This window comes from Fringilla coelebs (assembly GCF_963513975.1).
Source record: "Fringilla coelebs genome assembly, chromosome: 12".
Lineage (NCBI taxonomy): Eukaryota > Metazoa > Chordata > Aves > Passeriformes > Fringillidae > Fringilla > Fringilla coelebs.
In genome coordinates, this window is record NC_140038.1 from 1,007,703 (window position 1) to 1,031,812 (window position 24,110).

General features: G+C 51.5%; 1 protein-coding gene across 1 annotated transcript; it reads right to left on the minus strand.

Moving 5' to 3' along the window:
• Positions 1 to 15,403: 15,403 nt before the first annotated feature.
• Positions 15,404 to 16,354, minus strand: LOC311158178 (olfactory receptor 14J1-like; the record flags this gene model as incomplete). The annotated part of the gene is made up of 1 exon (XM_084213429.1): positions 15,404 to 16,354. The coding sequence occupies exon 1, from the start codon at positions 16,334 to 16,336 to the stop codon at positions 15,404 to 15,406; it is 933 nt and encodes a 310-aa protein (XP_084069555.1). The 5' UTR covers positions 16,337 to 16,354.
• Positions 16,355 to 24,110: the final 7,756 nt, after the last annotated feature.

Here is a 24,110-nt window from a genome sequence, read left to right on the forward strand (position 1 = left end):
TGTCAGGAATGGCAGATTTTGTCAGGGAGCAGTCTTTGGATATAGGGAATTTTGGAGATGGAATCCCAACTTTGGCCATGAGCACCTGTAGAAGCAGGACAGCTCTTTCCCATACGAAGGAAAGCATGGAGCCTTCCCAAGTGTTTTGGGGAAAAGATGAGAGGTGACCCTTGCGAAACCACAGCCAGCCAGACTTGTCCTGTCAATATTCCTATGGGAACAATCCCTGGATACAAGGAAATTTGCAGGTGAAATCCCAATTCTGGCCATGGGTGCCTGGAGGAGATGGAGAGTTCTTTTCCATAAGAAGGAAAGCATGGAGCCCCAGGGTTTCAGCAGCAGATGAGAAGAAACCCTCAACATGCCACGGTCAGCCGGACCAATAAGGCAGTACACGGGAGTCCAAACCAGCCAGACCTGTTCTGTGTTCCCTTGGTTTTATGACACCCTGCACTATCACCATGGTCCCCTTGGTTCCATGGGGCGATGCAATGTCCCAATGGTGCTTTGATTCAATGGGGTCCAGCAGTGTTACAATGGCCCCTTGATTACAAGAAGACCTGCAGTGTCACAATGGAGCCCTGGTTCAATGGGGTCCCACAATGTCACAATGGCCCCTATGTTCCAGAAGGCCCAGCAGTGTCACAATGGTCTCTATGGTCCTGCAGTGTCACAATGGAGCACTGATGACAGGGGGCCCCTCTGTGTCAACCTGGACCTTTGGTTCCATGCAGCCCTGCAGAGTCACAATCGTCTCCTTTTATTCCCCAGTGTCACAGTACTCCACTGATGACGTGAGGGCCTGCAATGTCAGAATGGACCTTGGGTTCCATGAAGTCCTGCAGTGTCACAAAGGCCTCTTGGTTCATCAAGGCCCCACAGTATCACAGTGGTTCTCTTGATTCTGTGGCGATCCCCAGGGTCACAATGGTCTCACTGGTTCCATGAGGCCTCACAGTGTCACAGTGCTTTGTTTATTCCATGGGCTCAAATAGTGTCACAATGGTCTCCATGATCCCATGAGTCCCCTCAGTGTCACAATGGTCTCTGTGATTCCACGGTGCCCCTCAATGTCACAAGGGCCCCTTGGTTCCGTGATGCTGTGAAGTGACTTAATGGTCTCCATGGTTTCATGAGGCCTTGCAATGTCACAATGGACCTTTGCCTTCATGGGGTCATGCAGTGTCACTATGGCCTCTTGGTCCCATGACAATCCAAAGGGCCATAATCGTCTCCACGGTTCCATGAGGCCTCCTGGTGTCACAATGGACCCTCGGTTTGATGGGGCCTCTAAGTGTAACGATGATCCCTGAATTTTATGGAGTCACACACACATTGTCAGTACGGCCCCCTTCTTTCCATGAGACCCCACAGTGTCACAATGGTCCCTTGGTCTCATAGGGCTCACAGTGTCACAAGGCTCCCTTGGTTCCATGGCCCTGTGCTGCTGCATTCCCCCCTCCCCTTCTCAGGCCGCCCTGCCAGCTGAGAAATGCTCCTTGGGCCTCGGCCTTGGCCAACAGCCCCTGGGCTCAGCTCCTCTGCAGCTCATCACAAACACTGTCTGCCCCAGGCACTGCTGCTGCCCAAACAGCTCCTGGCTCCTTTAGGAGCAGCCCTGGGAACTGTTTCTGTTCCCTCAGTGGCACAACATCCCTGTTCTCACACTGCCAGAGAAAGCTGCTGATGCCAAGTGTGGCCAGGATGAGCCATTGCTGGGACTGAAGCCCCTCTCGTGGGGCCCTGCAAAGAGCGCTCCAAAAGGAGCCCTTGGAGCTCTCCTGGGCCAGCGACTCCCTCTGAGTGGGGCCTCTCCCAGCTGGGAACTCTCCCGTTTGCTGCACTCGGGGATCCCAAACAACGACAGAGCCTGGGCCGATCCCCCCACTCCTCCAGGCTCAGCCCTTCACCTGCTGGGGAGATGCCAAAGCATCCTCAGGGAGCATTCCCTGCCCTCAGGGGAATTTCTCCCAGGTGCCTTGCACTGACTCTTTGTGTCTGTGTGCACACAGGAGTGCCTGTGCTGGGGAAATGTGGCAGAAATGCTGCTCTCTGAGGGGTTTGAGAGCCTTGGATAGCTGAGTCAGTCAGGCCTCTAAGTGAGGTTAAATCACAAGGTCTAAGTGAACTTAAATGCTGTTAAGAGCTGTTCGTTTGCTAAGTTGTTTAATATATGTTAAAAGCGGAGTTAAATACTGTTAAATGTTATTCCTCTGTTAAATAGCATAGTCATAGACTTTAAGTGAGGTTAAATACTGTTACGTACTGTTCTTTTGCTAAATTGTGAAGTTTATTGTATCAATCTAGGTTAAGTCCTGTTCAGTTTGAGCTCTGTTAACCCTTTAGGCCATATTCCTTTTATCCTCTCCCTCGCTGTCCTTGTGTCACAAACACATACACAGGGGCAGTTCTTGGCTCATTTCTGGTTTGATTGCCTGAATTTTGTTTGGTTTTGTTGGTGCTTTGTTTCCCTGGTGTGCCTGAAGTGTCCAGTCAGGAGCAGAGTGACTCTTCCCAAGGAATTTGTGCTGCTGTCCCTTAATATTAAATCTGGTTTTTGCTGATCCCTTGCAGGGGATTTTTCAGTGCTCTCAAGCCCTCATTCGTAACAGGGTGAAGGAGCCCTGGCCCAGGCTCTGGCCCTGGGGGACACAAGGACACTGCCGGGGGGTCCCTGTCCCTCTGTCCTACCCTCCTAAGGTCCCGGCCCCCTGTCCCCGTGTCAGGCTCTGGGGTCGATCTCGTGGAACATCCTCTGGGGGAGGCTGCGGCGCCGGGGGCGGGGGGACCTGGGGGGACAGGGGACCCCGCTGGTCACGAGCTGGGTTGGACTGCTCTGGGGGGAACTGTGAGGGGGGACAGGGCAGAGTGACCTCCTCAGTGACCTCACAAAAGCCCCTGTGATGTCACACAGCCCCTGTGATGTCACACAGAAATGTGTGATGCCACACAGCCATCTGTGATGCCACACTGCCCCCTATGATGTCACACAGCACCCTTGTGATGTCACAGAGCCAGCTCTCGGATGTCACCCTAGAATGTCGTGCAGCTGCACTGTGATGTCACAGAAGAATCAGTGATGTCACAAAGTAACCCTGTGATGTCACTGTCTGTTTTATGATGTCACAGCCAACTCTATGATGTTGCACAGACACCCAGTGTTATCACAACCCACTCTCTGATGTCACAGAGCCACCCTTTATGATGGCAGGATTTGCTCTGTGGCCACATACCCTATTATATGATATCACAGCCAGATCTGTGATGTCACAACCCCCTCAGTGATGTCACTAAGCTCTCTCTGTGTTGCCTTACTCCCACTCTGAAATGGCACAGCACACACTTTGACCTCACAGCCTGCTCTATGATATAATACAGCCATGCCATGATGTCACAGCCTGCTCTGTGATGTCACAGAATCCCATCTATGATGATGTAGCTGCTCCACGACCTGTCACAACAAACTGTGATGTCATAGTTCAATCTATGACATTAAACAACTCTGTGCTGGCCTTGTCCTCCTGGGGGCCACCTCTCGTCTGCTTTCAAAACACTGGGGTCTGTGCTTTTCTTCTCATGGAAAAAAATCGTCTTTCAAGTCCGGGCATCCATGGCCAAAATTGAGAACCAGCCTCTGAAATTCCTTATATCCAAGGATAGGTCCCAGACAAAAGCTGCCAGGACTGTCCAGGTTCCCTTGGCTTCCTCAGGGCCAGCTCTCATCTGCCTTTGAAACTCTGGGAATGCATACTTTCCTTCCTACGGAAAAGAACTTTCCTTCCTATGGAAAAGAACTGTCCTTCTTGTCCAGATGCCCAGAGACAAAAGTGGGATTTGGCCTCCCAAATTCTGTCTCTCCAGGGATTCCTCCCTGACAACAGGTCTGGCTGGCCTTGACCTCCTTGGGGCTGCCTCTAATCAGCCTTAGAAACACTGGGGCTCTGCCCTTTCCTCCCTATGGATAACTGTCATTCCAGTCCAGGAATCCATGGCTGAAATTGAATTCCATCCCCAAAACTCCTCATATATCCAAAGGTTGCTTTCAGACAAAAGCTGCAAGGACAGACAGATCTGGCTTGCCTTGGCCTCTGGTGACTGCCTCTCATCTGCCTTTAAACCCTGGGGTTCTGTGGTTTCTTTCCTGTAGAAAAGAACTGTCCACCTTGTCCAGGTGCTTTGAGCACACTCTGAGGGACTGAGTCTGATGCAAAGAGCACCAATGCCCCAGAGGGTCATTCAAGTCCTTGTGCTGTGTCTGTGCTGCTGAGCCCGGCTGGGCTCTAGGCCCAGAGGCAGCTCCTGGCAAGGGCAGCACTGCAGAGAGACAGCTCTGGCCAGGAGCAGCTCCTGTGCACAGCCCAGCAGGGCTGGGGCACTGCCAGGGCACCTCAGGGACACCAGCAGGGCACAGACAGAGCTCACAGGGGCTCAGCACTGGCAGGGGCTGTGGCATGTTCCAGAGGGGGCTGTGTCACAGCAGCATCTCTTTGGCTGTGTCAGAGAGGCACAGAGCAGCTGTCATGTAGGCAAGGGGCTGTGTGACAGCCCAGAGTGGGCTGTGTGAGGTCAAAGATTGGGCTGTGACATCTTAGAGTTTGTTGCGTGAGGTCATAAAGCAGCAATGGCATCAAAGAGCAGGCTGTGATGTCACTGGCTGGGCTGTGAGATAACAAGGTGGCTGTATGACATCACAGTGTTGTTGTGTGTAATCACTGAGTGGGTTGTTACATCACAAAGCAGACTATGACATCAGAGGGTGGATGTATAACACCACAGAGTTGATTGTGAATGTCAGAGCAGGCTGTGACATCATAGAGTGGGCTGTGAGATCACTGGTTGGTTATGTGACATCATAGAATAGGCTGAAATGTCACATGGTGGTGATGTGACATAATAAGAGTGGGCTGTGACATGGCCCTAGTGCATCCTGGTGCATTGTGACATCAGAGAGTGGGTGGTGAGGTCACAGAGCAGACTCTGCCATCATGGTGGGCTGCTCTGTGACATCACAGACCAGGCTGTGACATCATAAAATGGCAATGTGACATCACAATATTGACTGTGACATCATCATGTGGCCTGTGACATCATAATGTGGCCTTTGACATCACAAGAGGACTGTGTGACATCACAGGGGCTGTGTGACATCACAGTGGCTGTGTGAGGTCACTGGGGAGGTCACTCTGCCCTGTCCCCCCTCACAGTTCCCCCCAGAGCAGTCCAACCCTGCTCGTGCACAGCGGGGTCCCCTGTCCCCCCGCGTCCCCCCCGCCCGGCACCGCAGCCTCCCCCAGAGGATGTTCCACGAGATCGACCCCAGAGCCTGACACGGGGATGGGGGGCCGGGGCCATGGGGGTGGGACAGAGGGACAGGGACCCCCCGGCAGCATCCCCGTGTCCCCCAGGGCCAGAGCCTGGGCCAGGGCTCCTTCACCCTGTTACAAACGAGGCCTTGAGAGCAAGGGATCAGCAAAGACCAGATTTAGTATTAAGGGACAGCAGCACAAAGTTCCTTGGCAAGAGTCACTCTGCTCCTGACTGGACACTTCAGGCACTCCAGGGAAACAAAGCAACAACAAAACCAAAAAAAATCCAGGCAATCAAACCAGAAATGAGCAAAGTACTGTCCCCCTGTGTGTGTGTGACACAAGGACAGTGAGGGCAAGGATAACAGGAATACAGCCCAAAAGCTTAACAGAGCTCAAACTTAACAGGACCTAACTGATAACTTAACCTTAACTGATACCTTTAACTTCACAATGTACAAAAGAACAGCACATAACAGCATTTAACCTAACTTGAAAACTATGATTTTGCAATTTGAAAGAGGAATAACACTTAACAGTATTTAACTCCGCTTTTAACATATATTAAACAACTTAGCAAAAGAACATCTCATAATATATTTAACTTCACTGAGACCTTGTGATTTATCCTCACCTACAGGCCTGACTGACTCAGCTACCCAAGGCACTCAAACCCCTCAGAGAGCGGCATTTCTGCCTCATTTCCCCAGCACAGGCACTCCTGTGTGCATACAGACACAAAGAGTCAGTGCAACGCACCTGTGAGAAATTCCCCTGAGGGCAGGGAATGCTCACTGCTGATGCTTTGGCATCTCCCCAGCAGGTGAAGGGTTCAGCCTGGAGGAGTGGGGGGATCGGCCCAGGCTCTGTCGTTGTTTGGGATCCCCGAGTGCAGCAAACGGGAGAGTTCCCGGCTGGGAGAGGCCCCACTCAGAGGGAGTCGCTGGCCCAGGAGAGCTCCAAGGGCTCCTTTTGGAGCGCTCTTTGCAGGGCCCCACGAGAGGGGCTTCAGTCCCAGCAATGGCTCATCCTGGCCACACTTGGCATCAGCAGCTTTCTTTGACAGTGTGAGAACAGGGATGTTCTGCCATTGAGGGAACAGAAACAGTTCCCAGGGCTGCTCCTAAAGGAGCCAGGAGCTGTTTGGGCAGCAGCAGTGCCTGGAGCAGACAGTGTTTGTGATGAGCTGCAGAGGAGCTGAGCCCAGGGGCTGTTGGCCAAGGCCGAGGCCCAAGGAGCATTTCTCAGCTGGCAGGGCGGCCTGAGAAGAGGAGGGGGGAATGCAGCAGCACAGGGCCATGGAACCAAGGGAGCCTTGTGACACTGTGGGGCCCTGTGAGACCAAGGGAGCCTTGTGACATTGTGGGGCCCCATGGAATCAGGGAGAGCACTGCGACATTGCTGGGCCTCATGGAACCAAGGGGACTGTACTGACGCTGTGTGGCTCCATGGAATGTAGGGATCACTGTGACACTGAGAGGCCCCATCAAACCAAGGGTCCATTGTGACACCGTGGGGCTTCATGGAACTGTGGAGACCATTATGGCACTTTGGGGTGTCATTGTACCAAGTGGCCCTTGTGAAACTGTGAGACCCCATGGAACTAAAGGTCCATTGTGCCATTGCAAGGCCTCATGCTATCTTGGAACCATGGAAAGACAATTTAGACACTTCACAGCCTCATGAAACCAGGCCATGATTGTGACACTGAGGGGATTCATTGAATCATGGACACCATTGTAACACTACGAGGCCCCAAGGAATAAGCAAAGCATTGTGACACTGTGCAGCACCATGGAACCAAGGAGACCATTGTGACACTGTGGGGCCTCATGAAACCAAGAGGCCTTTGTGACATTGCAGGGCTGCATGGAAACAGGTGGCATTGTGACATTGTGGGGCCACCTGTCATCACTGGTCCATTGTGACACTAAGAAACCACGGGGGACCACTGTGACACTGCAGGGCTTCATGCAACCAAAGCTCCAGGATGACACAGTGAGGCCATCTGTCATCAATGGCCCATTGTGACACTGTGGAGCCAAAGGAGACCATTGTGACACCTCAAACCCCCATGGTCCAAAGGTCCATTGTGACATTGCAGGGGTCACAGAACAGTGGAGCCAAGTGACATTGTGGGGCCTGTGGAACCACAGAGACCATTGTGACACTGCAAGGCCTCATGGAATCCTTGGGACCTTTGTGACACTGCAGGGCCTTAAGGAACCTGGGGGCCACTGTGACACTGTGGGACCCCATGGAACCAAGGCACAGTTGTGACACCTCAGGGCCCCATAAAAACCAAGGGAACACAGAACAGGTCTGGCTGGCTTGGCCTCCCGTGGGCCATCTGACTCGTCCAGCTGACCTTGGCATGTTGAGGGTCTCTTCTCTTCTGCTGCTGGAACACTGGGGCTCTGTGCTTTCCTTCCTACGGAAAAGAGCTGTCCTTCTGCCTCAGGGTACGCATGACCAGAACTGGGATTTCACCACCAAATTTCCTTATATCCAGGCAATGTTCCCATAGCAATATTTCCAGGACAAGTCTTTCTGGCAGTGCTTTCACAAGGGTCACCTCTCATGTGTCCCCAAAACTCTGAGGAAGGCTCTGTGCTTTCCTTCTTATGGAAAAGAACTGTCCTTCTTGGCCAGGTACCAATGGTCAAATTTGAGTTCCATCTCCAACACCGCCTATAGTTACAGACTGGAAGAGATTGTTGGCTTGAATCATTTCATGTCTTGGGGAGGAAGGAGCAGGTCCATCTTTTCCCAGCCCTGTGACCCCAGCACTGCCCTGCCCTTGAACCCCAATCCCCCCAGAGCCTCCATCTGAACCCAGCAGTGTCTGCCAGTCCCTGGCACACCCCAGGGAATGCCTCACACCCACCTCTGGAGCCCCCAGCCCAGCTCCTGAGGGACCAAATGAGCCCAAGTCACAGAGAGGGAGAAGGGCCCAGGGAGACTAAGGGGTATTTAGGCTGACCACAAGGCAAGAACACATCTTGACCCTACCTCCTCTTGCAATTTCCATCTGAACAGCACTGGAATCCAGGTACAGGTTGTTTTGAGCTCCTGAGAATCTTTTTAGGCATTTCTTTAGTACATCCAACTCAGAGGACACAAAAAATTTTAATTCCATCAAAATCTCTTGTTGATAGAATTGTTTGGGGGATGGGAGCCAGGGCTTGTCTGTCCTGCTTGGCACAGCCCAGGCAGGGCTTTCCCAGCCACATTCCACACTCCATTTTCCAGCTGGAGCTGCTGGTGCCTCCGAGCGCTGCGTGCCCAGCCCCAGGGATGCTCTCCTTGCCTGCCCATTCCCCCACGGGCTCTGGGCAGGGATGGTCTCAGTGGGGGCTGCTGACATCCTCAGCAACTTGCAGAGGCTGCTGCTGAATTTTACTGCTCCAGAGGCTTGAAGTGTATTCAAACTGAATAGATCATATTTAAAAGACAGTGGGAAATCATTTTAGGCCCTGCTTAGGTTTTTCTTCCTGTTAATACATGGATATCTGCAATCTGCAGTTGACACATAATCCAAGTACCTCCTCATGCCGTTTGAATGGATATGAAAATCAAGAGCCTTCATGGCTGACAATCAGTCAGACTCTGACCCTACCCCCATCCCACCATTTCCCTCATCCAAGCCCTGGCACTCACAGCAGCCTTTGTGCAAATCTGAGCTCTTTCCAGCCCACACTGTACCTGTAGGTTTCAGCTCCTTGGCTCCAACTCCCACCTGCTTTCCTTGCAGAAGGAGCTGCCCGGGACACAGAAGAATGTTCAGTTACTGTAAGCCAGCAAAGCCAAGGGAAGGCACAGCTCCATCAAATGCAAAAGTCATTCTTCTCCCTGGCTCTGCCCTGCCCCTGATCCCCACAGACTGTCCTGTTTCCTGGGGCGGGGGGGGGAGGGAAATTGCGGGATGCGGAGGTTCAGGGATATCACACCATAACCAATATGATCCAGTGAATCCAAATTTATTATCCATAAAAAGACTATATTTATAATAATTCTCTACTGTCCATACATCTCTAGGTAATACACGATTGATCAAACTGAACTGTTCACGTGCCTAAAATAGGATGCTGATTGTATCACCTAATTTTTCATGCGTCTGGCTGTAGTTTTCTCTCCCACCCATGAACTGTCTTTTTTCTTACTTTCCCAAGCTCACTGATAAACTTGCTGAGTCCTGATGACTCTTCTTCTTGTATCTTTTTCAAGGATATCCCGACCCCATTTTCTGAATATGTCCATTATTGTTTGTGAACGTGTCCATTGTCCATTATCCCAAGCAGGCTGGATTGTGCATCAGCTGATCATGGCCATTGTCCTGCAAACACTCCTCTATCTGCAAAAAATCCTTGACAGTTTCCTTCATCACTCAGTTGCCAGGGACTTTCTGGGACAAGGGAGCTCTGCTCTGGCTATGGAGAGAGGTCCAAGTGCAGCCACTGGAGTGGAAACCACAACTCATCAGGTTTGTGTTTTTTGAGGGTCCAGGAACTGGTGGGGCTCAGAGGCATAGAAAGATTTTTCTTCTTGGCCAACAGAAAAAATGTGAAAATGATAAAATTTGATAGACATCCAGACCTTTCTTTCTGCTCCTTTGACATCCCAGCAGCATCTGGCATGTCCACCATCCACCTGGGATTGACATACAGGAAGGATTTTAGACAAAGGCATAAGAAGATGTGATATAAAAGATAAAAATACACCTAAGATGCTGAGTAAGGAGATATTTAACGTTCTGAAAGCTCAAAGCATGAAGCAATTTAAGGGAGACACGTTGGAATGACCACTAACTGCTGCAGGAGGAAATCTGGGAGCAACAGGAAGGACATAGATGCAGCTGCTCTAAATGAAGAGATGTCCTTGGACATGGCCATTTAACCAGGAGAGCTCAAAACACCTGACAGAAGAAGGGAATGAAATACTAGACTGAATGTTGGTGGCAAAGGTAGAGGGGATGATCAGTATTTCTTCTCCTGCCATCAGTAGAAGAAAACAGTAGATCCAGGAAACTCCTGATCCTGGTGGGAAAACATTACCACTTCTTCAAAGTACTCAAGTGACACAGATAATAAAGATTTCCTTATAGATGATGAAACTAAAACCTGTGCCCCTTTCCAGGCAGACATCACTTGAGTGTCCATGAACAGGCTGTTCTCCTTGTAGGGCCCCAGAACCCTGAGGTGCTGTGCTGGGATTGGCATCTGTTGGAGAGGAGCTGAGGGAGAGCAGAGCACCTTGCAAGCTGATGAGTCTGCAGGAATTCCATCCCCTCCCATTCCACAGCAGCCCTGCATTTCCCTGCTCCAGCCTTGGTCTCCAGCACAGCCATCGGGGCTCTTTGGGCTCTGGACTGTTCCTGCAGCCCCCAAGGGCAGCTGAGCTCTGCCTTTGGCACACTCAGCCCTGCCCAGCGCAGGCCATGCTCAGCAATTCCCTGTCTGTGCCTGGCCTTGCTGTCAGCCTCGGCAGCGGCTGCGTGGCTCCTTTGTGGCCCTGTGCTGGCCCAGCCATGGTGGCACAGCCCCTGTGCAGGCCCAGCCCAGGCCAGGAGCATTGCGGCTGGGAAGGGCCCCTGTGCCGTGGTGCCCACAGCAGCCTTGGGGCTCTGTGCCCCATGGCCTCCCTGCTGGGCAGCCTCTGCCAGCTCCTGCAGAGCCCGTGGCACCTGTGGGCCTGCACAGACAGCCCTGCCCCGGGCTCTGCCGGCCTCTGGGCCAGCAGAGAGGCAGCCAGGGTTGGCCATGGCCGGGAACAGGCCCTGAGCCCTGCAGGACGATGGAGCTGGGCCAAAGCCAAACTCAGCCCAGAGCAAAGCTGGGCTCAGCAGCCAGGGCTGCCAAGGGCAGGGGACAGAGGCTGGTGCTGACAAATGTCCTGGGCCCCCTCCCTGCTCTGTCCATGCCCCCCAGGGCACAGAGCAGCCTCCTCTCTGGGCCACTTGCCTGTTTTCAATGCCTGGCACAGGCGCTGGCCCTGCCCCACCAGGCCTGGCCTGAGTCCTGCCCCTGCACGCTCAGCCAGGCTGAGATGGACACTGATGGTGTCTGTGCCAGGCTCTCTGAACCCAGCCCAGCTCCCTGCAAGCTCTGCCAGCTTCCCTGAGCTCTGGGCAGCACCAAGGGCCTCTGGCCAGCCCAGCCCAGCCACCTCTGGCCCCACAGCTCTGGTCAGGCCAGGCTGCTCTGGGCACTGCCCCACAGCCTCAGCCCCTGTCAAGGGCACAGCAGCAGCTGCAGCTCCCACAGGACTCAGCCCCAGCCATGGGGGAAGGGGCTTGGCCAAGGCACAAGGAGGCTCCCTGGGTGCCCTGCTCCCCTCTGGCTGAGGTGCTGAGAGCTCTGCAGCCCCTGCTGCCATCCCATCTGCCCAGGGCAGCACAAGAGTCCCGGCCTTGGGTCCCTCCAGAGCTGCTCCTGCTCGAGGCCAAGGGCCCATGTCAAACCTGGGGCAGCCACAGAGCTGTGCCCATTTCTGTTCGTTGCTGCTTTGATGGGGATGGATCCTCCACCACTGGGAGGTTGCTGATGAATTTTGTAACTCCGGAGGCCTCTTCTTTCTTGAGTTCTTCAGTTCAGGAATTCAGTGAAAAAGGCTGATAAACATTTTTTCAAAACACCTGAACAAGAAAAGCCCATGGGAATAATCTAAGTTTTCACATCTTCTGTGATTTATTAGATTTCAGAAGTGCATTCTAAGTGAATATATTGTATTGAAAAACATGCAGAGGGAACTGTTTTTTCCTGTTTTCTTTTATGGCTTATAGATGGACATCAGCAATCTCCAATTGATATTCACCATCAGCACCTTCTAATGCAGTCTGAATAAATATGAAAATCAAGACCCTTCATGGCTGACAAGCAATAACACTTTGTCCCTGCACCCACCCCACCTTTTGCCTCAACCAACCCCTTGGATTCCAATGGATCAGGAATGGTGTGGCCAGCAGGACAGGGCAGTGATCCTTCCCCTGTGCTGGGCAATATTTGGGCAGCACCCTGAGTGCTGTGTCTGGATCTGGGCCCTCCAATTTAGGAAGGACATGGATGGGCTGGAGTGTGTCCAGAGAAGGGCAACCAGGCTGGTGAGGGGTCTGGAGCACAAAAGCTTTGAGGACCAGCTGAGGAAGCTGGAGTTGTTTATCCTGGAGAAGAAGAGGCTCAGGGGAGATCTCCTCACTCTCTACAACTTGATAACAGGATGCTGCCAGCTGGGGGTCGGGCTCTTTTCCCAGGGAACTGGGACAGGACAAGAGGACACAGCCTTCAGTTGCACAAGGGGACATTTAGGCTGGACATTAGGAGATATTCTTCACACAAAGTATGATTGGGCTTTGGAATGGGCTGCCCAGGGAGGTGGGTGAGTCCCCGTCCCTGGAGGTATTTAAGGAAAGACTGGATGTGGCACTGAGTGCCAGGGTCTAGGTGACAAGGTGGTGTTGGGTCGCAGGTTGGGCTTGAAGCTCTCTAAGGTCTTTTTCAGCCTGGTTGATTCTCTGATGATTGTGACACTGCAGGGCCCTGGGGAAGCAAGGGACGATTGTGACACTGCGGGGCTGAATGGAAGCAAGGAGTCCATGGTGACAGTCTGGGTCCTGGTGGAACCACAGAGGCCACTGTGACACTGCAGGGCCTTGTGGAACCAAGGGGCCATTGTGCCACTGTGGAACCAAGGAGACCCTTGGGAGAGCCTGGGGACAATGGAATCAAGGGGCCATTGCTCCATTGCAAGGACTCTTGGAACTGAGGGAACAATTGTGACAAAGTGGTGCCCCATGGAACCAAGGCTGCCTGGTGACACTGCAGGATCTTGTGATACAGGGCTCCATTGTGACACTGCAGCACCAAGGAATCCATTGTGGCACTCTGAGGCCTCATGGAGCCAAGAGGCCACTGTGACCATGCAGGGCCTTGTGGAACCATGCAGAGCATTGTGACAGAGCGGGACCTGGCGTCATGTTGGGCCATTGTGACACTGCAGGGCCCCTTGGAACCAAGGGGCCAGTGCTGCTCCTCAGGGACTCTTGGAATGAAGGAAACATGTTTGACACCGTGTTGGCCCTTGGGACAAAGAGACCATTGTGACACTGTGGAACCAAGGAGAGCATTGCTGCACTGCCAGACCTCATGGAACCAAGGATCCATTGTGACCCTGCAGGGACTTGTGGGACCAAGGGCCATTGTGACACTGTAGGGCCCAAGGATCCAAGGGACTTTGTGACACCAAGGGGTGCCATGGAACCAAAGGGACATTGTGACACTGGGAGGCCTCAAGGAATTGTGGAGACCATTGAGACACTCTGGGACCTCATAGAACTGTGGAAATACCACGCTGGGTGCAAGTGTAGATCTGCTGGAGGATAGGAGGGCTCTGGACAGGGCCCTGCACAGGCTGGATCCAGGGCCCAAATCCAACAAGGTCAGGTTTAACAAGTCCAAGTGTCGGGTCCTGCACTTTGGCCACAACAACCCCTGCAGTGCTACACGCTGGGGACAGAGTGGCTGGACAGCAGCCAGGTAGAAAGGGACCTGCAGGGACTGATGGACAGCAGGCTGGACATGAGGCAGCAGTGTACCCAGGTGGCCAAGAAGGCAAATGGTCTTTGGACTGGATCAGAAATGGTGTTGCCAGCAGGAGCAGGGCAGTGATTCTTCTCCTGTGCCGGGCAATGATTGGGGAGGACCTTGAGTGCTGTTTGCAGCTCTGGGTCCCCAAATTAAGGAAAGACATGGAGGGGCTGGAGTGTGTCCAGAGAAGGGCAACAAGGCTGGTGAGGGGTCTGGAACACAAGTCCTGTGAGGAGTGGCTGAAGGAGGTGGGGTTGTTTATCTTGGAGAAGAAGAGGCTCAGGGGAGACAAGGTGGTGTCAGGGCACAGGTTGGACTTGATGATCTCTATGGCCTGTTCCACCCTTGCTGATTCTGTGATTCTCTGAAATCACCCTTGGAGCAGTTGCAGGATGAGCCCTGGGCCTCCTCTTCAGAAGCTCCAGCAGCCCAGGTCCCTCAGCTTCTCCTGGCAGGCCCAAAGCCCATCCTACCAGTCCTGCAGAGCCTCTGCAGCTCCTTCTCATTGCCCAGAACAGGGAGCCCACGAGGCAGACACAGCAGCCCAGATGTGCCCCCCTGGCCTGTGGTGCCTGTGGCAAGGGAGAAGCACCAGGCACTGCAGGATCCTGCAGACAATTCCTGCAGCACTTGTAGGATGATCCTGTTGCCCAAGGGACGTTCCCATGGTGCCAAGTCAGGAACTGCAATGGGGAGTGGGGCCAGAGAGGGAAGGGCAAACAGGGATGGGCTGTTTGCAGGGAAGGGAACAGGGGTGAGCAAGAGGAAGAAATTTGAAGCACGAAGAGGAAAGAAATCAAAGGAGAAGCAAAGGAAATGCTCAGGGCAGTTTGGGGGTGTCTGCCAGGCAGCCCTGGCTCTGAGCAACAGCGCCTGCAGTGGGACAGGAAACTCCCAGCTCATGGGAACAAACTTTCTGGCTGACTGCAGAGACCAGGACAAAGCTGAGGGGTTTCCCTGGTGTCCCCCAGCCCTTGCTGGCCCCAGGGGCTGATGGGATTTGTTCTCCCTCAGGTTCATGACCCCACAGCAACACCATGGGGGTGCTCCCCCCTGCTCTGTGCAATACAAGCAGGGGCTCCTGAGCCAGTGCTGCTGTGTCTGTGCCTGCAAGGATGGGGCACCTGTGTGAACTGGGGGAGAGGCCAGGGCTGCAGAGGGGGGATGTTGTTGGCAGCTCCATGAGGACGCTCTAGGATGCTACCCTGGGCTGTCCAGCGCACTGGGGATGGATCAGCCCCTGCTCTGCTGTTCCTTCCCATCTCCCCCAAGGCCCTTGCAGAGCACCAGCCATGCTGTTTGCCCCCAGCCTGTCCACGACCAGCCTGGGGCTGCTCACGGGGGATTTCTGTGCTGAGCATTGGCCTGGGTGTGGTCTTGAAAGAGCCTGGGCAAGTAGCCTGGAGTGGACAATATTAAAAAATTTGAACAAAGAAAAAGAATCTTCAAATTGAAGCCAAAAAGCGGTATCAAAATGATTTTATTACAAGTGGTTTACAGAAATTGGCCAGCAGTTTAATATTCCTGAAAGCCTCTTGTCATCAGTGTCCACACTGCAGCCTTGAGCTCCTGGTTCCTCAGGCTGTAGATGAGGGGGTTCAGGGCTGGAGGCACCACCGAGTACAGAACTGACAGGGCCAGATCCAGGGACAGGGAGGACATGGAGGGGGGCTTCAGGTAGGCAAATATGCCAGTGCTGATGAACAGGGAGAGCACGGCCAGGTGAGGGAGGCAGGTGGAAAAGGCTTTGTACTGTCCCTGCTCAGAGGGGATCCTCAGCACAGCCCTGAAGATCTGCACATAGGAGAAAACAATGAACACAAAACAACCAAGTGCTATACAGCCACTAACAGCAAGAAGCCCTAATTCCCTAAGATAGGTTTTGGAGCAGGAGAGCTTGAGGATCTGTGGGATTTCACAAAAGAACTGGCCCAGGGCATTGCCATGGCACAGGGGCAGGGAAAATGTATTGGCCGTGTGCAGCAGTGAACAGAGAAAGGCAGTGGCCCAGGCAGCTGCTGCCATGTGGGCAAAAGCTCTGCTGCCCAGGAGGGTCCCATAGTGCAGGGGGTTGCAGATGGACACGTAGCGGTCGTAGCATATGATGGTCAGGAGTGAAAATTCTGCTTCAATAAAGAACAGAAAGAAAAAGAGCTGTGCAGCACATCTTGTGTAGGAGATGTTCCTGGTGTCCCAGAGGGAATTGTGCATGGCTTTGGGGACAGTGGTGCAGATGGAGCCCAGGTCAGTGAGGGCCAGGTTGAGCAGGAAGAAAAACATGGGTGTGTGCAGCTGGTGGCTGCTGGCTATGGTGCTGATGATGAGGCCATTGCCCAGGAGGGCAGCCAGGGAGATGCCCAGCAAGAGGCAGAAGTGCAGGAGCTGCAGCTGCCGCATGTCTGCCAATGTCAGCAGGAGGAAGTGGCTGATGGAGCTGCTGTTGGACATTTCTTCACTCTGCCCATGGAGTCCTGTTCAAGGAGGGCACATTGACAAGTCAGGGCATACTTTGCTGAGCAATGTCCAAGCCCTTTCTCCCAGCCCTGCCCCTGCTGCTCTCTGCCACCCAATTTTCTCAGAGCCCTTCCTTCAGCCCTGTGCCTGGAGCTCTGCTGGGATCTGGCCCTGTTGCTGTGATGAGCAGAGGCCCTTCCCATGGACACCGAGGGGTCAGCTCTGCTCTGCAGCAGTGGGGTCATAGGAATGGGAAAGGGGCCAGTCCTGGGCTTGGATTTCATCAGCCCAAACTGCTCCTGTGGCAGAGGAGCTTGGCAGCATCTCCTGTCCCAGGGCTAAGGAACAGTCACAGCCAAAGGCAGTTTGAGATAGTTTCCTGCTGCCCTGAGGGAGATCAGAGAGAACTGTGCAATGCAAGAGCAGTGGCTGCAACTCAGTGAAGGGTGAAGGGAGCTTCTCTGTCACTCCATCTGTCCCCAGCTGCCCTTTCTGAGATCCAGGGCAGTCCCTGTGCTCCCCTGGAAATCAGCCTGACACAGCTAAGAGCAGAGGGACCCACAGCAGATCAAACTGGCTCAGCCTTTCTCAGTCTCAGACTCACTCTGGCTAAGGACACTCCTGTCCCCAAGTGTCACAGCTTGGATGGCTTCCCAAGGACAAACGAAGGGTCCTGTCCATGGCACTGCTTAGGAGAGTGGGCTCATTGTCAGCCTCCCAGCCTGCCCTGCCCAGAGCTCCCCAGGCACAGGGAGCTGGGACACCCCATTGCTGTGCTCAGCCTGCACAGAAGGAGCCCAAGGGCTGGGCCTGACCCTGCAGCTGGAACTGCCATTCCAGAGAGACCCTCAGCAATGCCAGGAGCACCTGGGCAAGGCAAGGAGAGAGAGCCAGGCTTGAGGAAAAGCCTTTCCCTGCCCAGCCTTGCCACAGCCCCTGCCAGGCAGCACCAGGGCAGGACAGTGGCCCTCAGGCCCTGGTCAGCAGGGAATGGGCACATGGCTTGGAGAGATGCCCTTCATCTCTGGAGCTGTTCTGCCAGCCCAGGAGGGACTGAGGGCCCCGAGCCCCCAGGCTGAGGGCTGTGCTGGCTGGGAGGGGACACAAGAGCTGTGCTGCTCAGGGCAGGGTCTACCCTGCAGGGAAGGGCTGGCAGGTGCCACATCTGCCCTGCAGCAGGGCTTCCCTCAGCACTGCCTCCCTCCCTCCCTACCCACTGCTCTGCTGCTAGAGCTGTGCCAGCCCGAGCTGCTCCTGTGGCCCCGGGCTCCTTCCCTGCCAGAGCTGCCAGAGCCCAGCCCAGCCCCTGGGCCTTCTCTGCCCTGCTGCTGCTTGGGACTGCAGGTATTAAAGAACAGCTCCCCTGGCCTGGGCACCATGGAAAGGTGATGCTGCATGGATCTGGCGGCTGGGCAGGTGGAGGCATTTGCTGAGGTTCCCAGGAAAACTCTGTGTGATGGTTTGAGAGCCTCAGCCCCTGCTCTGCATAGCTGAGCTTCCACTGCCACCAAGCTGAGCCAGGGAAAAGTGGGAGCAAAGATTCAGGAAAGCAGAGACACAAGCAGGAAACCCCTGCCCTGAAGGAGGTCATGAAAATTCCCCTCAGGAATGACGTGGGCATGAACTAGAGCTCTGAGCAGCCCTGGCCCACACAGCACCCTCTCCACAGCAGCAGGACCTGCCCTGGCAGGAGTCACTCCTTACACCCACAGCTCCCATGCACCATCCATGGAGAGCTCCCAGGCAGGCTGAGAGCTGCCCCTGGCAGGTGGCACATCCCCTGAACTGGCCAAGAGCCCTGAGGGCTGCAGGACCTGCTCTGCAGGACAGCCCTGGGCAGCCCTGGCTGCAGACCCAGCTTCACCCCCTGCAGCCATCCCTGGCAGCAGGAGCCATCCTGCCCTGTCCCTCTGAGGGTGCCCAGGGCAGCCACGCTCAGGAGCACATCCTCCCCCAAAGCAGAAACGGCAGCAGAGCCATCCTTACAGTCACATCAGTTCTGTCCTGGGTCAGCTTTAGGAGATCCCTGCAGCCAGAGACTGACTGTGTCAGAAGTGGTGAAGATTTCTCCATGAATGAGTTCAGAATTGTCCTTCCAGCTGCTTTAAGCCTCTGTCTGCTTCACTGTTCTCAGGTACCTGCAGGCAGTGCCCCAGCCCTTCTGGGCTGGGAGAAAAGCTGCACATCAAGAGAAATGTGCTTTTGAAGCTTTTCTTGGTTACCAGGAGCTGCCTCTGTGCCAGGAGCCCAGCTCAGCTCAGCAGCACAGACCCAGCACAAGGACTTTAATGAGCCTCTGGGGCTTTGTGCTCAGGCCCTGGAGATCAGTCCCTGAGAGGCAGCTGAAGAAACCTCTCCAGAACTCCAAGTCAGAATCCAACTCCAAAGTTTCTTGGACTTTTAATGGGTCCCACTGAGGGACACAACTGAGATAGTGTCCCCAGGCCCCAGGTAGAGCAGAGAACTGGATGCAGTGATGGCAGGTGAGGACAAAGAGAAGCCAAGTCTTGGTGCCCTGGGCCACAGCAGCGTCTGTGCCACCAAGGGCTGTGAGGAGACACCTTGACCTGAGGCACCGGGGCCTCCTGGCACAGCCCCAGCCAGGTTGGGCACTGTCAGCCCCTTGTCCTGCCCTCTGCATCCCCCCCTTGCCCACATCCCAGTGGCCTCAAGGATCTGCTGGAAGGAGTCCCTGGGGAGCCTTGCTCAGGAATGGCCCTGGGGGCTCATAAATGCTCCCAGGGACTGCAGGATTTTCAAAGGACTTTGGGTTTGGCTTTTGCCTTGGAGTCTCTGAGAGGTTTGTGCAATCATGATCTTCAATTATTTGCTTAATTAGTCCCTGGAGAGGCTTTGTCAGTAACAATGATCAGTGGGGCTCATTAATACTTCAATGTACTTCTATTTTCTTAAACTACTTGGTGTTTCCCTTTTGATACAGACTCTATGAGAAAGATTTTGCAGTCACAGCCTCCAATTATCTGCTGTAATTAGTCCCTGGAGAATCTTTATCAGTAATGACACTCAGTGGCCTCATCAATGATCCAAGGTACTTCAGTTATTTTAAGGTACTTGGTGTTTCCCTTTTGATACAGACTCTGTGAAAGGTTTGGGCAATCATGACCCCAATTATCTGCTTTAATTAGTCCCTTGAGAGCTTTGTACTGACACTCAGTGGGGCTCATTAATGCTTTGAGATATTCAAGGTTTTTAAGGTACTTTTGATTTTCCTTTCTGCACTGAGTCTCTGAGAGGTTTTTTGTGACATCCTGGCCTCCAGTTCTCTCCTCTAAAGAGCCCATGAGGAGCCTGTGTTGGGGATGGACCTCAGTGGGACCCATTCATGCTTTGAGACTCTTTGGGGTTTTCTTCTGACTTTGACTCCTGGAAAGGTTTTTGCAATCTCCTCTCAGGCCTGAGGTTCAGGGGCTGAGCTCCAAATGCACCACGGGGCTCATTAGGATCAAGCAAGTCCTGACAAACCATTGCTCTTCCTTGATTTCCCTCTGCTCTTTTGCAGTTCATCAGGAAGGTTTCTCTTTACAGTTATGGAGAAATATTTCAATGAGCTTCTAAGAAATATGTATTCCTATCTTAAAGGGTGTTTTTTATTGCTGTTCTTATTTTACAAGAGGTGATTGCAGCATTCTGTGATCCAGGGATTCTCCTAAGGAAGTCTGCCCATGTCGAGACGTTTTTCCTTGAGAGCTGACCCAGTGTGGACAACCTTGGCCCACATTTCCCAATCCCATGTGAGAAACTATTTTCACTTCCAAAAACTTAAATGCTTTATTAAGACCTTATCAAATACAACAGAAGACTGAATAAAGAAAACAATACAGCACCAGGAGCAAAGGATTCAGTCACCATGTGCTCATCTACGAAATAGATACTCTGTCTTTTATACCTCTAGCCCCTCCCAAAGTCTTGTCAATCAATGCCTTCTTCACTGCCCAGGTGGAGATCACTTTCTTACACCTTGATTGGAGGTCAGGTACTGCCACAGTAACAAGTCGACCCAGCTAAATCCCCCAACTGCTGAGGCCATCCTGTGATAACAATGCAAAGGGGAGGGGAAAGATAACTATACATCTACAAAACTTCTCTTAACATATATTTAATATTCACTCCTTAATTGTGAGAGTCAGCCATAGAATTACTCATCTATAACAAACCCCCCTTTCTTTTTCTATAAGTCATTTTGCTTGAACAAGTAAGTAAAAATTTTTTCTCTTTCTTGAATGAGACATACCAGCATCTGTTGATGTAGGCAAGGACAATGGGGATAGGAAAAAAAATCTCAGGTTTTCCTTAGACACACTTATTTGGAATGGACAAAAAGGGCATCACAGAGGTCCAGTATGGCTTTGACTCCCACCTACTGTGCCTGTGTGGCTACTCTCCATAGTTGGTGTATCTTAGGGGTGAGTACAGAGGCCAACTCAGTCCTGCCCTCCAGTCCCTTTGGAATTAAAGACAATTGAGGAATTATTGAGGTCTGGTATGGCCTTTTGCCCCTACCTTACCATGCCTAGGGGGTTGCTACCCACAGCAGGGCTATGGACCCTTCTTGGTAGTGAACAAAGGAACCAACCTAGTCTTGCCCTCCTTAGTCTTATTTTCTTAAAGAAGCTGTCCCATTACCTTTTACCGTCCCTTGTGTACTTCCCCTCAACAGATGCCTGGTAATTCTCACCCATTAAAACAGGAAGACAGATCTCGAGATTGTTGGTGGAAGCTTGACTCTACTTTTTGGGTGTCTTGGTGTTTTTCTGGTTGTCTTTCATTCTCTGCTTGAAAGTCAGTCTTGTTTCACCTGGCCTAAATATTATAGTCCACTCTTTGGGTTCTCCTACTAGGCCTTTGACTCTGTTGGCATGAATCCATCCCCGCTCTGCAGTTCGCATGGCCAATTCGGTAGTGAGCAGTACCTGAAAGGGACCTTCCCACTGAGGAGTTAGAGGCTGATCTCCCCATGGCTTAATCATCACCCAATTCCAAGGATTAATATTATGGATTCTTAAATCCATTGTGGTAATTTGAGGAATTGCCCCTTTGTGTCTTAGCTATTCTAAGGTTTGTGCTATAGACATAACTTATTTCTATTTCTAGGTCAGGAAGGGTAACCCAAACATCATTTCATAGGGTGACAGCCCCAGATCTGACTGGGATGGGGTTCTAATTCTTAATAAGGCCAAAGGAAGACATTTTATCCATGACATTTGGGTTTCAATCATTACCTTAACTAGAGCTCTTTTAAGAGTTTGATTCATTCTCTCAACCCAACCGGAACTCTGTGGATGCCTTGGAGTGTGTAATTCCCATTTTACTCCCAGGGCCTGAACAACTTTCTGCAATATCTTTGATTTGAAATGAGTTCCCTGGTCTGAATCAATCCTGTTTACCATCCCATATTGGGGAATGATTGATTCTAGAATTGTTTTACTCACAACATTGGCATTGGCTTTCACAGTGGCTACCACCTCTACCCAATGAGTCAAGTGATCTACTATCACTGGAAAAAATTTCCACTGTTGTACCTGGGAAAGCTTGGTAAAGTCTGCTTGGATGCTTTGAAAGGGTCTTAGGGCTAATTCCAACCCTCATCTGGCTGTTTTCATCATGACCTTATTTACTTGTTGACATTTCACACACCATTCAGTTACTTACTTAGCTATTCCAAAAATTCCTTTGCATCCCCAGTCCCTTGGAAAGTTATGACTTAGCACTTGTGTACCTGAAAGTGTTGTTCCATGTATGCCTTCTAGCATTTTCCTGGAAAGGAGTTTATTCAACATTTGCCTCCCATGTGCTAATTTCCACTTCCCTTAGTTATCTTTCTTGGCTCCTATTTTAAGGAGTTCTTTCTCTTCTGTCCCACTGAATATTGGGGACTTTTTCCATTTCTCTCGTGAATGTTAATACTATTATTTGTTTTTCTGCCTCTGATTCAGTTGCATTTTTAGCTTCTTAATTGGCTAAATTGTTCCTTCATGCCCCTTTTTGATGTCCTTCAACATACACCACTGCTACTTCCTCTGGTAATTGTGAGGTTTCTAACTCTTCTAAACAAAATTTTTTGTGAATCAGTCCCTTTCCCTTTGGATTTAATAGCCCACTCTCTTCCCAAATGTTTCCAAAGGTATGCACTACTCCAAAGCGTATTTTCAGTCTGTATCTATCATTCCCCTTTTCTGTGCCAATATTTCCAGAGCTCGCTTTAGGGCATATAGCTCACACGCTTGGGCTGATCAGCTGAAAGGTAACTTTCTCTTTTCTATGGTTACCAACCCTTCACCCATTATACCATACACCAATACCGTGTGCCCCTTTTTTACCCGTGAAGATGCATTGATGTACAATCGTTTTCCACCTTGGAGTGGTTGATCTGTTAGGTCCTCTCTTAGTTAAGTTTCTGGTTTATGATTTCCAGGGAATTATCTATTAGTTCCTCATCTGGTTGTCCATACAAGAACTGGGCAGGGTTGAGCGGGTTATTCACGATTAACTCTAAACCATTATCTGCTAAGATGGCTTCATACTTTAGCATGAAGCTCACTGGGAATCAGTGAGCCATTTCTCAGCCTTTTGGCTTAGGATACTTCTAACTGAGTGTGGGCTATATATTTTCAATTTCCCCCTAAATGTTAATGTCTTGGTTTGAAAAGACAGGTGTCTGCTAAGGCAGGCAGGAGCCTCCCTTGAAATGGAAAATGTAAACCCCCTCCCTCTGAATGATTATAATTTTGAAATTAAGAAGCTCTCGGGCAAAGATATTGGAATAGGAATAACTGTTCTTTTCTAGGAAAACTAAAGATACAAATGTAATAGTACAAACAAAAAAAAACCCCTACTGACAGAGTCAGAATATCTTTTGGTCAGGGTGTTGGTAGCAGTCCGATTGAATGGTGGCTGCAGTACTCCTGGACTAACGTGTTGTTCTGTTGGAGCAGTGATCCTGTAGAAGGGTGGAGTTTTCCTCCGAAGGCCCAGTGGTGGTGTAGATGGGCCTGATCTTCCTCTGGGAATCCAATGGAGAAGAAAGCTGCTCCTCTGGGAATCCAGTGGGAAAAGGCTGCTCTGGTATCCCAAAATCTCAGATTATAACCAGGAAGGAATGCTTGCCTCCTCCCTCTGGGCGGAGCACCTCACAATGGGATGATGGAATTTTTATCAGTCCTGCAGTGACACTCAATGGCCCATTCACAGAAGATATCTCCCCAGAGGGAGGACTAGTTTGTGGAAAAGATAAAGAAAACTGCCCAATTAACAGGATAACTGCCCCTCCTCTGGCAGATGGCAAATACAATACATACATTATCTTTCAATCCAGAACAAATGGATTACAAATTAATAGAATGTAATTTAACAATTGCTGAAATCTAACAATAATGAAGCCTAACTTTGCCTAATCTTATCAACCCTGAATTTGCATTAAATTAAACATCACAGAATCAAAAATTAATATCTTTAAAAGTTATACACACAACAAAATTTAACTCATTCTGATGCTAATTATAGAAACTGCATCAAAAAGTTGAACAATCTGCAATTGGAGTAACAGCATGATGTATTTACTGGAGGGATTAAAAGGATGTAATGTGTGTGTCATGATTTTATGTAATTTAGTTATGAGAGAAGCTCATGGTAGCCGCAAATTTTATACAAGCATAAATTTACTAAGTCCTTTTAAAGTGCAGTTTTACTGAAAGAAACAACAATGTGGAATTCAGCAAACTGCCCAGCAAACCAGCAGCTTCTTGAAACT